The 25,284-nt window shown below is 38.0% G+C and overlaps 1 protein-coding gene across 1 annotated transcript in view; it reads right to left on the bottom strand.

Moving 5' to 3' along the window:
• GLRA3 (glycine receptor, alpha 3) overlaps nt 1-25,284 on the bottom strand; it is a 74,413-nt gene that overhangs the window by 7,410 nt on the left and 41,719 nt on the right. The window contains exons 5-7 of the mRNA XM_009330693.1: nt 18,626-18,763; nt 4,243-4,457; nt 2,495-2,647 (exon numbers count right to left, since the gene is read on the bottom strand). Of these exons, the coding sequence (XP_009328968.1) occupies nt 2,495-2,647; nt 4,243-4,457; nt 18,626-18,763 (506 nt within the window). The remainder of the gene's footprint in view (nt 1-2,494; nt 2,648-4,242; nt 4,458-18,625; nt 18,764-25,284) is intronic.

Genomic DNA, 25,284 nt, shown 5'->3' with positions numbered 1-25,284 from the left:
AGTTATTAACTGCTTTCTTAATCCATAAGACATTATTTATTATTTGTATACTAGAGGGTTTAGGATGCAATCCAATTTTTTGAAGAGATAAAATCTCCATGCCGTAACGTTTCAAGCTCTAGTATACTTGTTGGGCAAGGAAAGGTTTAATAAAACATTGAGAAAAAGAGAAGCAATTAGCTGAGCTGTCTCTAGAGCTTGAGTAGGTGTATTCTCAAAGGTTAACTCTGACCGGGAGCTGTAGCTCTACACAGAATTGGAGCCAGTCAAGAAAAGTTCAGTTAAATTAGTCTTTTCAGAAAAATGTCTGTCAAAATCATAACCTTGCATGGGAACAAAGCATTTTTTTGTAAATTTAGGCTGAGAAACCTGTCTCATGATGAAACGTACGGATTGGAGGGAAAGGGGAGGGAGGAAAGGAAAGCCATATATGCCCAAATATAGTTAATACCCTCACCTGGGTATGTTATGAAGAAAAGGATTGAAATGCATGTCTTCATCCTTCAGAATCTAAGGGGAGTACTTGATACTTTACTATAGACCCTGCAGTCTCTAAGTCTAATCCTCTAATTTTATGAGAACCTAGCAGACAACCTACCTGAAGCTAGAAGACTGTCTAGTTAAGTGTAAAATTAGAATAAGGACTTTTAAGTGTGAATTCAAAAATGCCATTATGTCAAGCACTGATCCAGCAGAACACTTAAGTCAGTGAGGCTATTCACGTGCATACTTTTTTCTTAAGTGGTCTTCTCTTAGAAGTACTTTGTATATTGTGGATCCTTCCTCACATACCACTAAACTGAAATTTGATTGTGATTGCTGAAGAAGTGTCTTTGGTGAGTCTGAAGTCTTGCTAAGAGGGGGCTGGAAAGAGCTTTGGTTTGATTCTGAGGAAGGAAGGTATTACCTGCCAGTTTCTAACCCTGTGGTTATAACTGACCTGTATTTAAGGAAGTGAAAAGACATCACTAAAGTCGAATATGGTGAACTTGCCTGAGATGCAGAAGACACTATAATACATAGTGAAAAAAAGAAAGGACTGAAAGTACAGTCACATAATATATCACTCACCACAGCTGTTTGTATTTGATACATGATGCATTTGTTGTGGCTCACCTGTCCCCTGTCCGGTAATCCGTCTCTGCCCATCCCATTCCCCCCATTCCAAACCTTTAAGCAGCTTTCAGAGAGATGCCATATTTCAAAAACAAACACCCTGTCACAAACATGCTGCTTTCCTCCTGTGTGTCTCAGAAAGTGTTTTTTCTGCTACTGTCAGTGAAAAGAAAAAAGCACGTTTTTCACAGGGACAAATGTTGAAAGCAGGTACATGCAGTCTGAATCATCCTCTAGGCTACAGTACATGAGTTTCTCTCTGCACCTGAAAAAGTCTAGGACTCAACACACAGGAAACTGGCAAATGTATGAAAATGTCATTTTCATTTGACTGTCCAGCCTGCCTTTTAACATGGAGTCTTGCTAGCAGAGACTGCTTAGGTAGGCTTTACAGCATTACAGATTTTCAGTATCTTCTAAGTAAAAGGGAAACAACATGCAAAATGTCTTCTCCTTGTGATGTAAGCAGTAAAATGAGGAACATCTTCAAGAATGAAAGACGGCGGAACTGAGTCATGTTGCTACGGTCAGACTTTCATCCACAGTAATATTCTAGATAGTGACTGAAAGCCACTGGAAAGGCTCTTCGTGACATCAGTGGTGGGTACTCATTTAATGAGTAGGTTGGAGAAATATTTACTCTTTGAAAAATCGGAAGTAGGCGTTACTTGTTGTAAGAAAATTTGCTTATTGCTTGATTTAACTGCGGACTTCAGAATTCAAACCTGTAGCCTTAGCTGTTTGGCTTTGCACATTGGTAGTGACTTATTTTACTGGTAGTCTAGATAGCTTCAGCTATAAAATAAATATCAATAACCATTGCTGTAGTAAAATTTCTTGCCAGTTGTATGAACAATTTACACTAAATTAACATGACAGAAGAAAAAGCACCAAACTTCTCAGCCTTTTAAAGTAAAATGTTTGTTCTTCTGCCAATAATATTAACTGAATAAGTATTTTTTGTATTAAAAAAATGTTTATATGAAACACAGCTGTTAAGCCTTTGAACTGAATACTAGAATGAAATTAGAAACATTATTTGTGGAATCTCAATATAGCACAAACTGCTGCATGTACCAGTAACACTCATCCACTGAAGTATAATCTGACTCTTCTAACAGAGTGAAATTCATGCTTGTGCAGATGGCTCCCACATGGCCCATGCCTCATTTAAATCCCTCTTAATCCCTCTTTCTAGAATTCAAGTTGGATTTATGCAGTGCATAGTCCTGTAGTGACTCTGCCTACAGTGAATTTCATTCTGTGCTGCCATTTTATTTATATTGCCACTTTAAACTGCAGTATGTTTACCAAATTAACCCTATATCCTGGCATAAATCAATCTCAGACTCTCTTTCAAAGTTGTGAATGCTGTTACTTTTACCTTGTTCTTCTTCCTCTTACGGCGGAATCGCAGAAGTTCTTTATGCTGCCTTGACACAAAGTTTACAGCTGCGTACTCCAAAAGTGCAGAAAATACAAAGAGCAGACACACAGCCATCCAGATGTCAATCGCTTTGACATATGACACCTATGGAGAGAATAGAGCAGAAAACTGTATATGTTAAAACACAGATGTGAAGTTCAGTATTTCATGTCAGGAAGAAGTGCATTAATATCTCCACATCCCAACACTATTTTTATCAAACAAAACTTAACATGAAAGCTAGAGAATAAGAAGGACAACAATTCAATCTATAAGGGTTAAATATTATTTTAAAATGTAGTCTTTCACAAAATGTGTTTACTGTTTACATTAACAGTTCTTCATGGTTTACTGTGTATTTTATCACAAACCAAATAACCCACAAGAAGCACATGCTCTTCCTCCATTTGTCCCACTGAGATCTGTGAATGATACTAAGGAACCAGAGGATAGCTTATAGTGGGAATTCCTGTATTATAACGGATCTGATTTAAAATTCCTGGAATAGAAATTAGGTAGAAAAAGGGAGAGAGATGGAGAACTCTGATATGTTCATTCTCTGCTAGTATAGCATGGTAAATCAAAGTTATAGGTTCAAATTAGTCCTGTAATTTTGACACAGTGGAAGTACTGAAAATCAACTACAGAGTAGATGAACTCATTGCAATCCTTTATTGCCAAGCTCAGCTGCAGGACATAATCTGAACTAGGAAAGTAGGGCCTGTTCCCTCTCTGTGTGCAGATTTACAAAAGCTTTGTCATATAAGCCAACATAGCTAGCTTCAGGCTTACAGAAATGTGACAAAAACATCTGTAGCTCTCTTTGGTAACCTCTTACATTCTTGCTTTTCTGAGTTTTTATAGCATTCCATTTTCTTATCTGTTGATGCTACATTCTGATGCATTTGGATCCATATACTTGAGGCGCAAAGCATACCTCTGTTAAGGGTACCTATTTTACTTAGAGAAAAATTTAATCAGCCAACCTCAAAATACCATGTTAAAACTAATACAGAATGGACTTTGTGTATTTTTATTGTGTGCATTTTATTTCTATTAACTGCAATGGCACATGAAGATGGTCAAGGAATAACCCTTAAAATAAAAAAGAAAATTTTTAAAGCAATGACAAGTCAGAAAACTTAAATAGTTAATCAGACAAATATACTTTAAGCTATTTACATTGTGTAGTGAACCATTCTTTATACAATAGTTTGGAGCTATTTAGCTTCACATTTTTCTACATTTTAATGTAAATGTGTGTGTCCTGGTGGAGTGAATTCATAATGTAGGCAGGTTTGGGGAAAGGAATATCACTGAGAACAGGTTAGAATCTATGACCTTTAGAAATTCAGTCATATTTGTTAGCATGTCATCAGATACTGGGATCTGGAAAAGGATGAGCTAGTCAATTGCTAACAAGTAACATTTATGTAGTACTGAATAACATTGCTTTCATCACTTGCTGAGGTTTATGGAATTCAGTAGATATGTGGTTGGCTAAATAGTTGAGACAGGAAAGAAATAGAATATATTTGATTGGTTGCTCAAAAAAACCCTATATTTTAAAGTTATTTATCTCCTTTAGAAGATGCTTAAATGCTAATAATTAAAACACATATTATAAGGTTGACTGAAGGTGTTTATTTGCCACCTAGCATTGTGGTTAATGCAATACAAACAAAGGAAATTCTGCCTACCTTTGGAAGAGATGCTCGTGAACCTGAGCTTTGTGTTGTCATGGTCAGTACAGTTGTTATGCCTAAAGCCACTCTGGCTGGAGCTGCATCCATATTGATCCAAAATGACACCCAGGAGAGAATGACGATCAAGAGACTCGGTATGTACATCTGGATGAGATAGTAACCCATCTGCCTCTCAAGGTGAAATCGGACTTCAATACATGTAAACTTTCCTTTTTATAACAAAGAAGAAAAATTCAATAGAAATAGAATGTTCTTTACTGTCAACATTTAGTGCGCTCTCTAAAGAATTTGCACTCCATCAAATATATTTGTTGTCTAGTGAAAGATGAATGTTTTGACTTCTCTTCAGTGATTTTTAATACGTACAGTCCCCATTATAACAAGAGTGTCTACTGGAAAGAAAGCAGACAGAAAAACTGAAAATTTAAGAATTCGATAAGCTTTGGAACTCTTCTTTCCTTATAAAAACAAAATGACCAAAACACAAATCATTATGACATAGGAAAGTTCCTCTGTGCAATCACACTTGTTATCTCACTTAGTGTTTGGAAATACTGCTGTATTCAAAGAAAAGGCTTCATCTCCCATTGTACAAAATCTCCTTTATCTTTTGGTTGAATTGTAAGCTTAAATTTATTTTTTTTAATCCAATGAATTTGGGAAAAATATAGTAAGATCAGTATGGGTTATCAATAGGAGATTCTGCTAAATCTCTCCTTCAGCCCCATTCAAACTGTTCCAACTCAAAAGTACAATGACTGAGATTCAGACAGAAATCGAGGACTTGAGATTAGGCAACTTTAGGAAGCTGATTAAATGGCCTCATTTTTCCAGATACTGAACATCAAACAACTTCCACTAATTTAACAAAACCAGAAAAAAAAAAATCTATTGTTTGCTCGTACCATTTTTTTCTATTATCCAGATTGTTTTTTTTACCCTGTAAACCGTAGATTATTTCACAGATCTTGACCTGGTCTCATTAGGTTTTCTAATTCTACTCAATGCTCATATTAGTCACATACGAATGGTGCTGAAGGCAATGCTGTTACTATAAATAGTGTATATGCAAAACAGTTTCTCACAGCAAGAAATATACAGATTTCTTCCTTATTTGAACGAAAGCATTTCCTAACTCTAAATTTAACATGGAAAGCTATGTAGTTTTTATTTCTTAAGTGGTATATTTTTTTTTGGTTATGTTTGCCAGTAGTTTTTGATAGTTATTTTGCTAATGCTTTTTTATTTGTCAAAATGCCATTTTACAGCAAATTGTTGCACATTGCAAATAAAATTTATGTAATGGACTTATTTGTGATCTTATGCTGTGACAATATTGTTAGACACACAGAAATGAGTTTCAGATAAAGTCAAACTGTAATGTTTTTATTCTAGGCATATTAAACGCTTGGAAATATCTTCTGAATTTCATTATTTTCAAAATAGTTCTCTTAACAGGACATTAGTTCTAAGATGTCATAGTAAATGTGATTGTATGAAATTTTTATTCTACTGAGAAACTAAAAAAACATATTTAGAAAGACAGTAGTTAATGATGTTCACTTTGAAAATGACATGATATATCTCAGGAGTTTTCTATCTGCCAGCTCAGTTATTAGTTCCATTCCTAATTGCCGGTGTTTTCTGAATCCTATCTACACTCCTGAAATCTGTGTCCCAAATCCTGGCTCAGCCATCTGTTGCCCCCCCTTCAAAACTGATTTCTGCTTCAATCAAGGAATTAAGTCCTGGTTTAACAAAGTGAATGGGAATTTTGGTGTTTACTTCAGAAAAGGCCAGGATTTCCCCCCATGTTTCTCTTCCAGGATCTTCAGAAGAATATCTACATGATACATTCTTTTACTTAGCAGTTCATAAAACCCACATAACTAACAGTTCTGCTCTGACTGGCCTTTGTCAGAATCATATTCCTACGTCAAGCTGGTCCTTACCCTTACCCCTTTTTTGTGACATTTGTTCTGTTAATTCAGCAGCCTTGGACAGCAGCCGTCTCTCTCTCATACATCACACTAAATCATGGTGGTAAGGAGTGACAGAAATGCATCAATCAAATCTAGGTGTCTTGCAAAGCCATTTTATTTGGCATCACATCAGCAAGAATTACAGTTCAACATGCAACATTTTCTTCTTATAGGGTCCTATATTCTTCTTTCAAAACAAATTAGGAAGAAAAACTAAGGAGCCTCAGCATGGGTAATATATGTATCATTGGAGTGTCAGTGAACATTGGCTATTGCTTGTACATTGTTTTTTTCTCCTCCAGAGAGAGGTGGGATAAGAGATTTGAGTCTCTTTCCCGAGTACTCAAGTGGGCTTGAATTATTACAGAGTTCTCAGCACAAAAATACCGTGGTCCTAAACAAGGAGCAGTAAATAATATATTAGCTCTGATGTGGATTACTTTTAAGTAGTTGCAAGTCTGTCAGGTTTGCCTGAACTAAGGAGAAAGAGAGAAATAGGTGTGGACAACAGAACCCTAACAAAATGAAAGAGATTCTGAATGGAAGGAGTGCAAATGGAATGTATTGTAACCACAGAAAAGGAGAGAAAAGAGGTGGGGTTATGAAGAGGCCAGAACTAGGACTGAGTGATGTGTCAGAGGAATTACACTGAATTATTTCTTTGCCTGGTTTTGTATTTTTGTAAACATCATTGGCCAAGGTAAAAAAAAAAAAGGAAAAAAAAAGAAAAAAAAAAAGAAAGGGAAGTGTGTCTCAAAGTGGAAAAGTATCCTTGCTTAACTCCACAGAATGTGTGACTTAGACTCCTGCCTTCGTCTTAGGCCCAGTGAGTTTATGGACATGCCAGACATATGTCCACTGCTTCCCAGTCAAGACCACTGCGTTCCTCATCTGCTCAGTTCCAGTGCAGCACTGAAAAATTAACTTAATATGTGGCAACTTCCCAGGGAGACTGGTGGCTACCCAGGTAGACACTTCTCTCTGTTACTCCAGTGCTGACTATTGGCTTTCTTGCCAGTGGAAGACAGCAGAGGAGAAAGGCAGCAGTTGGAATTCAGTCTTGGCACTGCAGTCGCAGCAGTTGCAGCAGTTGCTGGTCTAAGTGTGGAAGGGTTCATGTTAGTTTTTGCCCTTCCTGGCTGAGATCAGAACCACCTGCATAAACTTGGCTAATGAAGCAGAATGGAAAAAAAAGTTTGCACTAGCAGATGTGAGCTTCAGCTAGGAGGCAGCCAGAAGAGGTTGTGCTGTTGTTTCCCAGCTGAAGCCGACATCCAGCTGTCGGCCCCCTTTCTCTTCCTTTTGAATTCAAAGCCAGGTTAAGCTGTGGTTTAATCTATTTGACTGGAGGCTTGAATGGATCAGAAAAGACATACCCATGAAGTCATCTCAGCTGGGGAAGGAGATAGACAAGCAGCTAAGAGCATTGCTCTAATAATTCATTTGCAGTACATAAAAGGTAAGCTCTCGTTCATTCTGATATGCACTGTAAATGTCATGGAGAGTGGCTAGGAGGAGTATGTGAAACCTGTGTGGTATTGTGGTTTTGCTGAGGCTGAGTAACAAATTAAGGCATGATGCTGGTTTCAGATCAGAACTAAATATAGACATGCGCACAATCCATACAATGGACAGATTTTTGTAATGCAAAAGAAAGAACAGCTATTGAGGGCTTCCTAAAGGATAAGCATTTTTTCCCTGAAGCAGAGGTAATGTTGTTTGTGGTTGTAAGTCTAGCCTAACCAGGGATTCACGTGTGATAAAGGCACCAAAATTGATGCCTTGCTGAATGCTGTACCTATGCATATGAAGTGAATGTACTGGTATATATGCACGTGATGGTACATTCTTCTCTCTTACACATGTTCTTTGGTAACAATGTCAGATCTGCTGGGCTGGCATGATTTCGATGCAATGTCCACACTGAAACCAATACTGTAGTGACAAAATGTGTATTTCAGTCAGTCTATATGATTTTTCTTTCCCCCGGAAAGTATAAGTGGCTTTTCTTGAGGGTCAGTGTCTAGGTCACATCGTTTTTTGCTTGTTGCTGCTGTGGCCAACTGTGAGTAACCCAAGAAGAGCAATTTTCTACCTTAGCACACCTTCACACTGCACAGCCTCCTTGGACCATGACAGGTGCTGTTTAAGCAGTGGGTTATGCAGGTAGCAGTATGCCTATGTGATTAAAAGGCACTGCCAGCACTGTGGGATGTACAAGGGAAATCAAAAATAAGTAGTAGCTTTCAGACCGTAAGGGGTCCTTCTTTTCAGTTTCATCTGCCTCAAACTGCTCCAGAGGCAGTAGTTGGTAGAACAAATATATTTGTCCCCTTTTAGCAACCTTTAAGGTATCCCTTGGGGGAAGCTCTTCTTACTGTACCCTTACAATGTCATGGTCATGTTTGCAATTCCCAGGAAGGCTGAGTAGCTGTTTCTGAAGCTACATAGAAAGTTTTCATAATGGAGAATCACCTTAGGAAGCTGAGCCAAGGAAATAGTGTGCCTGAGAAACAATTAATAAAGATAAGAGTAATAATAATTATTAAATCACTATGAAATTAAAAATTAAAAACATAATAAAATATAAAATGAATAAGTATATAAAAAAGAAAGGAACTAAAATTGCAGAGATTCAACTGTTAATCCATGCAGAATGGAGAGAGATCTGCTGTAGGTGCTGGTTCTTGATTCTACTTTAGATACTACTAAGTCATAGTCTGGCTTTCCTTATAAGAAAAGCCATCGATAATGCTAATATCTGATCTATTGTGAAATATTTTATGGATCTAGAGAGGACTGTGGCCTAAAGACTATATAGCTTAATGAAATTACATTAAACTATTTACTTCAAATAAGGATGTTATACTTGCTGAATAGAGAATGGTTCAAAGCTTAGCAAAATTGAGCTAAACTAAGTTAAACAAATCTGAATAAATCTTTATGGAGCCCTGCAGAGTACGTGTCTTAGATCTGGGAAGTGGATATTTTATATTCTGATTCCAACATATCTGTGAATATGGATGTAGACTACACAATTGTTTTTACCAGTGACTGATGACCAACAAACAGCCAGCCCAAGGGCCAGAATATTGTTAGCTATGGAGATTTGCTAACAGAGTCCTGGGGCAACTGAATGGTGATGATGGTCCTCTCCTCTAGCACTGCATTTCCCCCCTTGAAAAACAGCTAGAGACACAGGTTTAACATGAGATTAAATACTGAGAGACAGCAGGAAAGGAGAAAGGGAGAGTGAGACTTCTTCAGTGGTTAGGATATGCTCAGCCTAAATGGCTGACTTAGATTTAGATCCCTTAATGCAATATAGAGCTTCTCCCATTTGTCTGTCTTCTGGAAATCCCTTTCTTAAGCAGCTCAATTCCTCTACTCCCCATAAAGATCTTAAGCATTCAAGATCAATCTGAGCTTGAAAATTGTGTTAGACAGAGTATTTATTTCTAGGTGCTATTCTGAACCTCTGCAGTGTTTACCGTTTTTAGACTTGTAAAAATCACAGTTCCTCATTTTATGTGGAAAAGATAACATATTGAAAAAGCCAGCTGACACACTTTTCTCTATAGAGAGAACAGTAAAGATAGTCCTCTCAGAAGGACTGTCTTTCTCAGAAGAAAGTTAAAGACTCTTCTTCTAAGACAAAACAACAGGTGGACTTAAGAAACAGGGAGACAGGAAAAAGGAACAGAAAATGCAGTACAGATTACTGTGGTACTGTGGTGAATATAGTCACACCAATTGCCTAATTAATGTTTGCTATCTCATAAGATAGCACTGAAGAGATCAGTTAAAGTAGATAGATAAAAAGCTAGTTTTATTGAGATATCTAGATAAAATTGGTTTTTATCTAAATTAGCTAGATAAAATCAGTTACCTGATGCTAGTGTGGGATTCTGGATATATGGTTTTGGTACTATAGTCTTTGCACATAAGTTTCTCTGCAGAGTGGTTTTATAGACAGGGAACTGAAAGCACTTTGTATGGATAAAGTAGAATGTCTAGATAGTGTTTATTTAAAGAAAAAAAAATCTTGGGGAAAAAAATCCCACACCCTGCAAGATCTAGCTGAGGCTCTACTTCTAGCTTCAAAGGAGAAACAGTACAAATTAAATTATATTTCTAATGTACTGTGATGGTAGCCCTAGAGGGAGGGTCAGAACAAATGGTAGCTGAGTAACTGCAATTCTCAAGATGCTGTTTGACTGAATAATCAGAGTTTGTATGGATTGATGCAATGTAACTACTGCACTTTATGACTTTCACTGTTTTCTAATGGTTAATACCTTGGATTCCCAGGTTCTCACTAAATAGTTGCCATTGCAATGCTTTGAATATTCTTGTCTACTCTCTGTACTTTTGTATGGAGGAAAAAAGGACCAATATTTACTCAAAACAAATGTCTCTCGCAGGACAACACATACTGACAATAATTTGTGAGAGGCTTTTAGATTGCTGTTCAGCTGCAACCTAATATAATCTAACTGCAGGCCATCGTAGTCTTTCCCTTTGCTGTATTTTTCCAGCCCTTTCTTAAGGCTGGTTCTGGCACTCATCTCATCCTGAGTTGGGACACTTCAGTGTGCTAGGTAGTAGAAAGCTAGTCCTTTATGTATGTGTGTGTTAGAGCCCCAGACAGATGAAGTTTTGATCAGTATTGTCCTGAAACAAAATAATTCATGACGTAATCAATGCTTTTGTTAAGTGCCCTGCATATGTGAGCCTTAATGTTTTAGGTTATCTAGTACACAGGATGGAATCACCCTGGCAAAGGTTGCTTATTGTCTTTAGTGAGAGTGAGGGTATTGGCTCCAGGTGTCCTCAGACAACCTGGATTAATGCAAAAAACCCCCAAAACCCAAACCCCAAATAGAAAGCTTTTTAGTTTTAAAGTTATTAACATTGAAAGAAATTTTCTGAGGACAATTTTATGTTCTAACTGAAATAACTGTTTGGCTGAAAACAAGACATAGTCTCAGAATGAAATAAAACTATTGACATATGAGGGATGAAATAGACGACCAACACTTTCCTTCTGCCTTTTGTTATGAGCTTTCTTTTTGTTCTGCATCTGCTAAAATAAGACCACAATTAACCTCTCTTGGCAATAAAGTACAGTGTGTTATGTATCACACTGCAATCATAATGGCAGATGAGTTTCGCAGAAAGCATGAAGAAGGAGAATGAAATATATAAACTGACTTTTCCATGAGGCAGTACTGCTCCTTTTACTTTCTCTCCTGTTTGAGTCATTATCAGAATCACCACTAGGCAAGCAGTCTAGCTGAGTTTACCTTATTCAGTAAAAAGACTTCCTTTTTTTTCCTCCCAGAACGTTACACCATTGTTTGAGAGGCATTCTGCTTTACTTATTACTGAAATAGAGTTAAATACTTTCTGTCCTTTTGCCTTCCCATTATAAAATTTCTTAAATAAACAAGACACTCCATAAATTAGGTGTGTGTGCAAAGCTGGTTATTTCAAGAGACTGTGTCTATAAAATTGATTACATTTAAGTAAAGTTAGCTGAAATTATTTTCATACCTCTCTAAGAAGGAGACAGGGTAATAAAAAATCGCTTGGTAAGTGCAGTCTCCAGACACTTTTTGCAATTTGCACTGAAGTATAAATTGCAATTTGAGTATATTTTGCAGATAAAAACTGCTTATAAAAGTACTTGCCTTTTACTCATCGTAAAACATTCAAGTTGTATCTATGATCATGCAGCCTGACTAGAAATAATGATTTTCAAGTGTCTGGCCTGTAAAACTAGATGAGTTCTCATATATATTGCTGGTGTCTATGTATCTAAAGCTGATTCACAAAACGACTGTAGGAATGTACTACCATTCAGTTTTTCTTTCAAGTCACAGTCTGCAGATGTCAGTGGCATACTGGGGGATATCAGTGCTGGTGCTGCCACCTGCCATTGACTATGTAAGTTCTTGGTCAGGAAGGAAGTGACTTTGGAAAAAAATACTGGGGCAGGTGGTAAACTTAACATTTGTGTAAGACTGATAACGACTGCAGTAAAAGAAAGTTGAAATTAAATGTGGAAAAGAGCAACTAATTTTTCAGCTTGATGAATTTGCACTTGCAAGTCCCATCTCTCTCAGAATGGAGGACCAAGCTGCCATTCAGAGGGACCTCCATAGGCTGGAGGAACAGACCCACTGAAACATCATGACAGTCAGCAAAGACAAATGCACGGTTCTGCAATGAGGATGGGGTAACCCCATGCACTGGTACAGGCTGGGGATGGACCGGGTAGGTAGCAGTTCTGCAGGAAAGGCCTGGGAGCCTGGCAGATATCGAGTTGAACAGAAGTCCCCAGAACAGATATCGAGTTGAACAGAAGTCTTGTGATGTGAAAGACTAGTCATAGGCTGCACTGTGTTAGCAGGGGCAGAGAGGGGACAAGTAGAAACTAAGGAGAATCTGATAGCAACATAAATAGCAAGGACATCTAGATGTAATGTCTCTACTTCCAGGACAGCCGATGAATTTTTATTCAATGAATCTTTACGGTAGAATGTTTAAATTTTGATAAGTGCAGGGGGTGACAATTGAGGTCTCTTCTCCTGCAGAGAAAAATGCCCTGTTGGAGTCCAGGCAGTGCTGTTTTCTGTGTCTAGGGATGGTCATGTCCTTAGTCTGTCATAGATTCTGTTTGTTTTTCAAAGTGTTTATAATTTCTCCTTTTTCAGTGAAGGAATGAGCAGCTTCAGAGATTTCATGCCCATAGAATAACTCCTGGATAGAAAGTACAAACTTCCTTTTCTGAGAAGTAGTCTATGTAAAAGCCCTGAGGGGTTAAAAAGCCATGGCTTTTTGAGACTGCTATAGTCTCAGAAAGAGTGGTTTACGTGTTTGTCAAAACAAGTAGGAGTTTGAGTTCTGGTTGGCCGAGTAAGGCATCAAAGCTATGTCTCCTTTAAGCACTATCATGTTGGCAGCAAAATGGTCCAATATAAGGTATTAAGTCAGTTGAAGGTAGGACCTAGAAGGAGCATGTCCTGGTTTTGGCAGGGATAGAGTTAATTTCCTTCCTAGTAGCTGGTACAGTGCTGTGGTTTGGATTTAGGATGAGAACAATGTTGATAACACACTGATGTTTTAGTTGTTGCTGAGCAGTGCTTACACTAGCCAAGGACTTTTCAGCTTCCCATGCTCTACTGACTGAGAAGGCTGCAGGTGCACAAGAAGCTGGGAGGGGGCACAGGCCCAAACTGGCCAGCGGGATATTCCATGCCATGTGACATCATGCTCAGTACATAAACTGGGGGAAAGGTGGCTGGGGGGGGGGCGCTGCTCGGGGACTGGCTGGGCATCGGTCGGCGGGTGCTGGGCAACTGCATTGTGCATCACTTGCTTTGTGTAGTATTATTATTATTATATTTTATTTTATTTCAATTATTAAACTGTTTTTATCTCAACCCATGAGTTTTCTCACTTCTACTCTTCCAATTCTCCTCCCCATTCCACCAGGAGTGGGGAGAGTGATCGAGCGGCTGTGTGGTGCTCAGTTGCCGACTGAGGCTAAACCATGACAGGGTACAATCTACAGGTTGTTAAGCAACTTGTTTGACTTTAAGGGGGAACCAAAGCGATCATGAGGAAAGATTGTATTTGGGATGTATGTGTTAGGAGGTAGAATGGGGAATGTGGAGTTAAGGAAGTTGGCCGTTCATTGAGATCTCAGATTTAAGGATACAGAGTTTTCAGAAATAGTCACGTACAGAACCCATCAGTTCTGGTGGCGAGTGTAGCAACCATAGCTCCACTGTTTCCAGGACCACTACATCCAATACTTTGAGCCAACACCCATCAATAGACATAAGATAGTTCTGAGCAGCATCATTCAAGTGCAGGTGTAGTGTGTTATCCATGGTGCAGGAGTAAAGCCAAGATTCAGATTATTTCTGTCTGTGTCTGTTAGCCAATGCTATTATATATAAATTTGTGCTATCGTATATTGGCTTTTTGCTGTGATTGAAATTACCTGTGATTGAAATTAAAATTGGGTGTTGCATAAAAGCCCAGAGGAGCAATGCATGTGACATAGGAAGTGAATGAGGACAAGGTAAAGCAAGACCATCCTTGTAATGTAAATTGTTCACATGGTGTGATTTTTCTGGTTGTTATGATTCTACTTCACCTCCCAAATTTGTCACTGCAGATATGCCAGTGGACACATAACCATGAAAATGATCAGAAATGTTGTTGCATCACTTCAGAACATAAGACTTGATGAGCCATTATGCTTTACTGTTGCTGAAGCTGTTATGTCCTTATATTTAGAAGCAGTTTGTTTTTCAAGCTGTGGTTACAGTGATCCATTTTCAATTGGGCATGAAACACTGATGAGGCATGCACTGATGAGTTTCCACATACTGTCCTGAAGATTCATGTTAACTTGTTTCGCAGGGAGACTTTTGGGGTTTTTTTTCTGTTTTTTAGGATGTCTAAGAAAAGCTTTCCGTCAGCTAAACTTAAATTGAAACCTCTTGTTTGGTCACTTATTACATACCAGCTGCAGTTGCTTAGCATTCTTTTAAGAATCTGTCAACTAATCTGTTGTAGACTAGAGAAATAAGCTTTATTTCTAGTTTTTAAAAATGATTTTTTTTGTTTCTTGTGGCGTATCCTAAAGGGGCATCTGTCTACAGTATCTCACTGCAGGAGCCTTAAGAAAGCATATTACTGGTCACATATTCCAATGATGAGTGGGGTCCCTCAGGGGTCTGTATTGGGACCACTATTATTTAACATCTTTGTTGGGGACATGGACAATGGGATTGAGTGCACCCTCAGCAAGTTTGTGGATGTCACCAAGCTGAGTGGTACGGCTGATACTCTAGAGGGAAGGGATGCCAATTCAGAGGGACCTTGACAGGCTAGAGAGGTGGGCCCGTGCAAACCTCATGAAGGTAAACAAGGTCAAGTGTAAGATCCTGCACCTGGGTCAGGGCAATACCAAACATGGATACAGGCTGGGCGATGAGTGGATTGAGAGCAGCCCTGCCAAGAAGGACTTGGGGGTATTGGTGGATGAAAAACTGAGTATGAGCCAGCAACATGCGCTAGAAGCCCAGAAAGCCAATTGTATCCTGGGCTGCATCAAAAGAAGTGTGGCCAGCAGGTCAAGGGAGGTGATTCTGCCCCTCCACTCCGCTCTCGTGAGACCCCACCTGGAGTACTGTGTTCAGCTCTGGGGCCCCCAACATAAGAAAGACATGGTCGTGGTCAAGTGGGTCCAGAGGATGGCCACAAAGCTGATCAGGGTGCTGGAGCACCTCCTGTATGAGGGCAGGCTGAGAGAGTTGGGGTTGTTTAGCTTAGAGAAGAGAAGGCTCCGGGGAGACCTTATAGCAGCCTTCCAGTACTTAAAGGAGGCCTACAGGAAAAATGGGGAGGGACTCTTTATCAGGGAGTGTAGTGATAGGACAATGGGTAATGGTTTTAAACTGAAAAAGGGTAGATTTCGGTTAGATATAAGGAAGAAATTCTGTACTGTGAGGGTGGTGAGACACTGGAACAGGTTGCCTAGAGAAGTTGTGGATGCCCCTTCCCTGGAAGCGTTCAACGTCAGGTTGGATGAGGCTTTGAGCAACCTGGTCTAGTGGAAGATGTCCCTGCCCATGGCATGGGGGTTGGAACTAGATGGTCTTTAAGATCCCTTCCAACCCAAACCATTCTATGATTCTATGATTCTATTATATGACATAATGGAGGAAAAGAAACTTTTAGTTGTTGTTGTTGTCTTTTAATATAATGTTTAGGGTTTTTTAGCCTACACACGGTAGTTAACAATACTTGTAACAAAGAAATGAAAGGCACTCCCACCCTCCTACAAACCAAACCAAACCCCTCTAATTTGATTAAATTAACTTCATACTGAAGACTTGAATAGAAAAATAAATACACTGGAGAAAATAGTTATCTTAAAGAGGAGAATGTCACAATAAACGTAGTCCTGCATGAGTAAGACTATCTTTTCTTTCTGGTTTGCCCTGCCAAAGTTCTTCCAGATTTGTACCTGTAATTTTGGTGCTGTAACTCAGAGCAGGCCACTCTGGTGGGGAAATACCCTTCTGCCTGCAGCCGGTGCCACTCAGCATTGCATTTTTTTCCCCCCTGCCAGTCATAGGCAGGTCCCACAGATGTGCAATTGTCTTCTTGCTTGCTGAGGTCTTTTAAAGTCTCCATCCTGAAGTGTATGGTGGGTGCCTGTGTGCAGGCTTCCAAGTTTTCTGTATTAGTAAACGGCTTGACTTTTTACAGACAAATTAAATGGCCCAATGACTTTTTTGAGTAGAGGCATGAACTTCAGCCATCTTTTCAGGGTTGTGGGTTGCACTCACATTTTAGAGCACCTGTTTGGCCACAACAATGCAGTTTGGCCAAAGCAATACAGAAATATAACAGACTGATGATTGGCTACGCTGTCCTCTAGAGTTGACAGTGAACCCCTTCTCCCACCTAAATTTGACAGCAGTTCACAGGGATAAACGCACTTGTCTTGCAGGCACATTTTGAGAGTCGTGAGACCTCACATGCAGTTAATAATATCTGTTGCTTCCGCTTCTCAAATAAGTTTAGGGCCACAGTGAAAAAGACAGTAGATGTAAGCTGACCCCATGTAACCTAGCGTGTTACGCCTAGCATGTTTTTCTATTTCTGCTTGGAAGAAAATTAATACCAACTTAAATAGGGTTGAAACACAGGTTATGAAGAAAAAGGTGATGGCTCAAAAATATTGAAAAAATGAAGTTTCAGTCAAAATCAAAAGGTTTAAACTATGATGATTGTAATGAAAGTTCTCAGACAAATGAGTAAGAGTACAATTCAGCTTTGGATGAGATGTTTGGAAATCACCAGAAAGTCTGACATTTTAAACCAGGTTTCCATTCAATATTAGGTTAAGTACCACAGTAGTGTTTTAATTCCTCAGTTAGAGATTTTTGATACATCATATTGTCCAAATGAACTTTGGAAAAATGAGAATACTTTCTACCACAAATTCTCATTTGTTAACATCACTAAACAGGTTATAGAAGTACAGTTACAGGCACATGTTAAAATGGCACAGAAGCAGAGGAGTCCTCAAAAGGAAGAAGAGGCTGCCTATATATCTCAAAGGAGACAGAAAAATAATGAAAACAAGGTTTTCTTCTTTGTCATAAGGATTATGGTAAAAAGAAAAAAGGAATAATATGAATTTCATTGTTATCATTAACAAAGGGATGTTTGAGTGAAAAAATTACCCTGCTATGTGATATGTATCTCCATTTTTGGAAGGTTTTTAAGGATTAGCCAGATATTAATATTTGGACAGTAAAAGTGTATGTTATGTATTTCTGATTTATTTTAGGGAACACTTCAAAATGTTTCTGTCAATATTTCCCCACTCTAAATGGAAATTATTAGAGAACCTTTCCCTCCCTTAGGGTACCATGGCTGCTGTGATAAAACTCAGTGTTGAAAAAAACTCTTCCTTAATTTTGATTGCAACAGGACATTCCTTATGAACGCCACCTATTGAGTTTTCTCCCCTCTGCCATTTCAGCAGAATCCAAATAAATAATTCTAAACTTAAATTTCAAGATATGTCTAGTCTAGAATCATATTGGACAGTAGAAATTAAGAGATATGGATTAGAATGAAAGACTTCTAGCTTTTTTTCCCCATGAGAAGATGGAAGTTATGCATACTTAGCCTTTGCTACATGTTTTTTGAGGATTACTATGCTTGTCATTTTCCAGTTATTGAGATTCTTTTTACAATTAAAAATAAAATAACTATATTATTAATGTTTTCCCCTTTATCAAATAATCCCAGAGATGATGAGCTAAACATAGCAGTTCCACAAAGGCTTCAACTCAGAAATGTCATGTCTAGTTTGGACACCTGGCCATTGTAAACTAAGGATGCCTTCAGCTTGTTTGCATTGCCTCCTTGCTGTATGAACTAGGGCAGGGATAGCTGGCTTGGAAACCCTGTGTCCCTTTTTCCTGACTGAGCCAAGCCATGCTTAGTGCACAGCATATGGACCTTTGGATTTCAGCAGTGCTTCATATCCCACAGTGTAGATGTGGTCATGGCACCCACTGTAAAAATAGAACTCCTGGGTGAATTGCTTCTGAATTATTTCAACTATGTATTTTCTTAAGCTTACTGAAATAGAAGTTTGATCAGCCTTCATATAATTTTGTTTTATCGTGTCAGTTATTTAAGACTGCATTATCCTGCACAATGCATCTGTACGTTTTAATCTTCTCATGAGTTCAGTGACAATATTTAAAAAAACCCAACACAACTCTCCAAAATAACAATAAATGTTAAATATTTTTCCAGTTTTAATCACTAATAGGCTTTCCTACCTGTATTATAATGTTTGGTGCAGTAACATAAATCCTTTTCTTCTTTCAACAGAAACTGTGGCAGAGTGAGACCTTCTGCTACTTGAACTGCTCCCTTTTCTTGCCATTCAAAAATGAGATCATTCATTGTGTATCCAACTAAAAAAAAAAAAAAAAAAGTGCAAATAAACTCTAAGTCAGCTGCAAAATTTGAAAAGCCGGGACAAACCAAATAGTGATGACGATTAAATGTCGTAAAAAGGAGAAAATACAGGGGGTCTTGTAGCTGTTAACCAAAAAGTGTTATCTGCCATTCTAAACCATACTGAACTAGAAAAAAAAAGCCAGTCTTAAGCATCCTTTGTGAAATCTTAGTAGTCAGGTAGTCTATTAATGGAATTAACAAAAGCATCAAAATCAGCTAAACATCCAATTCTCTTGGGTACTTGGGAAAATCCTACCCTCCCCAGCCCATGAAGGATAAAATAGGCCCTTCACTCTCAGAACTTTCTCCTTTTACTTGAAGTGAAATGGTGGATTCTCAAAGCTATGTTTATGGATTTATGTCAATTTGAATTGTTAGGTACAAATTCTTCCAAGAGAACAATGAATGAAAATTTCTGCAGGAGTGACGTATTAATTGAATTGAAAAAATACTTTTCTCTGAAACTGGTACAAAGCAAGGGAAAGCAATTGACTGTAATCTTCTCATGTTAGCTGACTGTGACATATTATGATATTAAAAGGCATTCAGTTTTAATATTCAGATTCCTGCACTTATCTGTACCTCATGCATGTATGTATAGGATTAAATAAAACAGCAAAAGCCATCGTAGAAGTACTAATCAAGGGCCAGACTTTGTAAAGGGCAAGTATTTTTTCCTTCTATTTCCCTCTTTCAGCTGAATATTTGCATGGGATATCATCAGGGAAAATAGCTCTACTTCCTCTCAATATGTGATATATTAACTTTCCAGTATATCCATGGATGTATATTCCAAACTTTTTCTGAATAAATATTATCTGGTTATGACAACTGAAAAAAAAAAATAAAAGGCTTCCTAGTCTCATTCAGGTTTCATTAAGACTTTCTCAGAATCTAATAGATTTGGACAAAGTAAGATTTTAAGGTTGAAATCTAAAACTAGATGGCTTCTATTGTTGTAATAGCTTGAACCACAAGGATACACTTGAGCCACATATAATAGCTTGAACAAGAAGGAACAGGGAGTAGTTTTTACATCTAAATTATATAGCTTTCATTCATCTATTTTGCTTCTTTGTGATATTTCCTTTCTGCTTTAATCCAATGCTAATGAGCTGTTGAGAATAACCTACTGATAATTGGAAATATCTTTTAACTTTTCAGTAACAAATTATTGTTCAAAGTATATTATTCAGAACTTTCTAAGAGTAACTATCTGCCCACAAATACTGAAATTTTGAGTTCCAGTGAAGGAAATAACCGCTTTGGTGTATGGGTATAAATCTTTCCTGTTATATTCAGTGACTTCATTATTCTTTGAATATATGTATAAATGCTATTCAGTCATTATGCCCTGATATGCTCACCTCAAATCTGAGACACACTTTGTCCTTTCTGATCTGGATAAATATGCTAAAAATGGGACCATATCCTTTTAAATAAGTAATTAATTGAGATCCGACATTACTCAAGTCATTACAAGCATATATTAACTGTGCAAGGAAACTCTTATTTTTCTGTCTTCTTGAACGCACGCCATTCTATAAACACAGTCTTAAAATTCACTATTAAATGCCATGAACCATGAAAAATCAGAAGTATAGCTCTTACCAAACTTTGCATGAATTCAGACAAAAAGCCATTGTGTGTAAAGCAGATTATCATTTGAAGCATGTAGATTATGGCCAGAAGTGATATCCCCTAAGTAAAACTCATTGAACTGACAAGAAACAACTGCTGTGTCAAAATGTATTTCCCTAAATCCAATTCATTCATCTCTAATGCGTGCTTTTAATTTTGATTATCTACCCTGCCCACTAATTCTTCTGTAGTGCAATCTATTAAAAATAACAGCTGTGTAGGCAAAATGTTGCTGTAGTAATTAATTTTTATCATGTTTACATTTTAAATACCCAAATATAGCTTTAGCATTCAATACTGTAACTTAAGTTTTGTAAGTCAAGATCATATTTATAAAGTAAATGTGTCTTAAAATACAGAGGAGCTTAATGGAGATGTGAGTTTATGTTATACCAAACAAATTTAAAATAGTATAATATCTATCATATTTCCACTACGTATGTTAAGTTAAATCAACTTAGTTTCTATTAAATTTATGGCCCTTTATTAAACGTGAAATACATGGCCCAATCAAACATGCCCATTGAATTAGGGAAATCTAAAATGTTGTAATAGTCCTGTAATTGGGGAAGTGAGAAAATATAAATTATTTAAACTTATTGAACTATTTAATAACACAAACTTGTCTCTAAATTTTCTTTAGTGAGCAGTGTTAACAAGGACGAGTATTCTTGATTTTCCAACTGAAAATATTTCGTTATTTGGTACAGTTACAAATAAACTGACGATCTTTCTCTTTTTTCCAACTACTGCATTGTTCTTTCTTCTTGGCATGGAGAAAAGGAAGAAAGACTACAGTGGAAAGTATCTAGTCACTTGCAGAAATAAAACAGAATCAGAGAATTTGCAAGAACAAACTGCAGCTCACGTCCTAGGCCCATCCCAGGATATTCTATGCACAAAAGGGCTAAAACCCACATTGTTCTGTGTTATAAATTTTTCAGGAGGAACAACAATACTAATAGAGCTAACTGAGCTGCCTTAATATCTGAAAAAAAGGAAAATATTTTTGGTTTTTAATTAATTTTATGAAGAAGACTTGCTGAATATCACAGTGCTTAACATTCAGAATGCCCGTGGTATTTTGTGCACTCTGCATAAGAGCAAAAAGGAACTTCTATAGAAATGGCCCTTTAAAACACTCAGTGGTTACCATACTGTAGTATATATACCATTAGAGTTTGGGTGTATGCTATTATATGAACCTAAAAATTCGTCCTCCAGCACCCTAATTTTGGGACCTCTGCTGATTAATGTAATTAGTGTCCCTTATTGAAGTGTCTGGGCTCCCAGCAGCACGAGAAGACATCATGACAGATTTCGAAATTACCTTGAGGTTCAGTCTCAGCAACAGAGACTTACGATCCTGATATGGATAAGGCACCAAATTGCTTAGTGCCATCAACGGTGGGGGCAGGGTGGGGATAAGTGCACAGCAACTAACAGAAGCGTAGGGAGCTTTGGCAGTGAAAATTTTGAAGCCTTAAGGGCAGAGTGTTATTTTTCAGATTTAGGATCCTAGAATTGCCCGTCATAAAAGTTTACAGTATTAGAATTATGTGGATAACTTTAAAATCCTGATGCCACTGCCTGAGTTCAGTGGGACTATATACATCATTCATGCATATGTATTTGCAGTACTGAGGCCTACATTTGCAAAATGGAAATCTAATTAGATGCTGCAACAAAGCTGGTCGCTACTAAAATGCATTTACCTTACTCATTTAGATGAAAAAAATACACTCTGCCACCCACTGCTGAAATGAGTTTTACGGGAACAAAAATGAAAACAAATGATTTCATTGTCTCTATAAGATTAGCAACTGATTAGCTGAGAAAAGGCAGATGAGAGAAGTGAGTGATGGTGCTCTTTTTGTTCTAGGTTTATGCAGCACCAGACAATCTAACAGATCAAGCTCATAATTAAAGCTGAGTGTTCCTGAGACACAACTGCAATTAAAAATAATTTATCTGAACGCAGTAGTACCCAAATAGTAAAATTCAATAAGACAGATATCTTTGTTTGGTCTCTCAAATTTTGCTTTGATATTCTTGAATAATGGCACCACTAGCAGAACGGGCTAGTTTGTTGGGTAAATATACGCAGAAACAGTTAAAACAGAATATCTTAGGAACGGATTATTCTGCCAACGATTGATAAATATATTACAGGTTCAATCCAGTGCATTAATTTTTCATGAAATAATCAGAAGGCATGATAATTAAAATAAGGCAAAACATCTTAAACTAAATTCAAGAAATGCTAAACCTGAAGTCCACCTGAGCTTTTGGTTCCTACTCTTCTTCTTGTGTTACTTCATTAATAAATGTGCATTTTCTTTGAAGCAATTTAAAAAAAATCATTCAGTAATGTAACTTTAAGTAAAAGTCTAAATGCCTGTTGCTGACATTGGTCCACTGTCAAAGATTAGAGAAACACTGGGAATATTTTCCAATTGGCCTGTGTGATAAAATATCTGAGAAGCTGTGCTCCATTACATAGTTATCACTGTGCAAATGGAACAGTAAAGAACAGTTATATGATCAGATCACCTTCTTAGCAAACTGTGGGCCTGAAATGTGAAGACTTATTCTGTACAGATGTGTGGTTACCAGTGCAAACTTGCACTATGTGTGTTATATTGTTAAATATGTTCTGCATCTTATAAGAACTGCACTGAAATATGTAGTAGTTATAAAGAACAAGACGTTTCTCTTCACAGATTCTAAGGGATAAGAAAGATAATGGTGTCTTTATTGTGTTGTTAGGTCCATAAATACTGTATCCATAGAAACTAGCTGGCAGGAGAGTTGGCACAACCTAGGAACCTGAATTTGAGGAAATAGAGGAACCAACACACAGCAATGTCACAGAATGAGGAATCGTGTCCCTTGCAGTTTTTCAAGTTGAGATTCAAACCTATAGAAGCCCTATCTCCCCGACAATACCTGTTTCTAGATTCTCCTCCTTACATTTGCTATGCCACAGAAGCCCATGCCAAATGTTAATGCGGTGATGAGTTTTGCAGTTTATTTGTATTTTTTTTTTATTTGCAAAAATAGCAAAGACAATACTTAATCATATTTTTCTTATGCCTCTGATGTTTCTATCAGGAGGGCACTGTATTTTGCCTAGGGAAATAATTTCAGTGTCCTTCTACTCAACTCTAAGAGTATAGAAAGAGGTGACTCAAAGCCAAATCAGAAAAGTGCTTTTATCAACTACACAGAAATTTAAATGTTTATTAACTCTGCTTATAGATGTATCGAGCTTATTCTGTAGTAGACATAAGTGCTTAGCTCTTGAATCCTGACTTCTTCTTGGGCTAAGATTTGAGTGTAAGATGTTTTCTCTCTGTGCCTTGTTTTCATTATTTTGTGCTTTCCATAGGGAATGTGTTGTGCGTGCCTGAAGGGAGTCCCAGTCTATGTGTCTGGAAGAAATAATTGTGAATCTATTTCTGAGCACACCTGTCTTTCAGGGTAAACTTTTGCTACATAATGGTTATTCGTATTCTTTGTAAATTCTTGCTGTTCAGTCTTACTATACCATCTCTCTTGCTGCTGCTTTGTGAGCAGAACATAAATCTCTCTTACTTATTTGCATTTGCTGAAGCCCAACATGATATTTGGTCTCTCACTAAAAAGAAATTTTTCTTTTTTGACTGTGAGGTGGTTTTGGTGACTATCATAAATTGCTATCAGATATTTTTATTACCAGTGATTGAGAAATACAGTGTTATGGAGGAAAGTCCTGGTGGCTACATTTGGTGTTGAAAAAAGGACAGTCAGTCACTGGCCTGGTTAGTACACGAGGGTACAGCTCACTTTTTCATTGATGCTGGAAAAAGTGACCCTTTTATACTACAGAAATAGCTGAAAGCAACTGAGGTTATCATCTAGTATAGTGGTCTGCAGGACCAGGTTAACCTAAACTAAATCAGGTGGATTAGTAAGTACTTCTGTCACTGAAACTCAGTGTGCTAGGGTTTGCGTTTGCAGGGTATAAATGCATGAAGGCTGAGAAAGGAAGCAGAGATGCCAAATTTTGTGTTATGGAACACAAATGAGCTACTGTGGCTGAAGTGTTTGCATTGCCTTTGCAGTTAGCGATGTATTAAGTTGCTAAGCCATTATCCATCATATCTGAGAAGTCGTGGCAGTCCAGTGAAGTTCCCACTGACTGGGAAAGGGGAAACATTTTAACAAACCCCCCATTTTTAAAAAGGAAAAAAAGGAAGACCAGGGGAACTACAGGCCAGTCAGTCTCACGTCTGTGCCTAGAAAGATCATGGAGCAGATCCTCCTGGAAGCTATGCTAAGGCACATGGAGAACAAGGAGGTGATTCGAGACAGCCAGCGTGGCTTCACCAAGGGCAAGTCCTGCCTGACCAACCTAGTGGCCTTCTATGATGGAGTGACGACATCAGGGGACACAGGAAGGGCTACAGATGTTGTCTATCTGGACCTCTGTAAGGCCTTTGACATGGTCCCCCACAACATCCTTCTCTCTAAACTGGAGAGGTATGGATTTAATGAGTGGACTGTCCAGTGGGTGAGGAATTGGTTAGATGGTCGCATCCAGAGGGTAGTGGTCAATGGCTCAATGTCCAGATGGAGATTGGTGACGAGTGGCATCCCGCAGGGGTCCGCATTGGGACTGGTACTGTTTAATATCTTCATCAGTGACGTAGACAGTGGGATCGAGTGCACCCTCAGCAAATCTGCAGATGACACCAAGCTGAGGGGTGCGGTTGACACACCAGAGGGAGGGGATGCCATCCAGAGGGACCTGGACAGGCTCGAGAAGTGGGCCTGTGTGAACCTCATGAGG

The sequence above is a fragment of the Pygoscelis adeliae genome, unplaced genomic scaffold (assembly GCF_000699105.1).
Source record: "Pygoscelis adeliae isolate BGI_AS28 unplaced genomic scaffold, ASM69910v1 Scaffold167, whole genome shotgun sequence".
Lineage (NCBI taxonomy): Eukaryota > Metazoa > Chordata > Aves > Sphenisciformes > Spheniscidae > Pygoscelis > Pygoscelis adeliae.
Note: the sequence above shows the minus strand (reverse complement) of the source record. Positions and strands in the feature narration are given on the sequence as shown.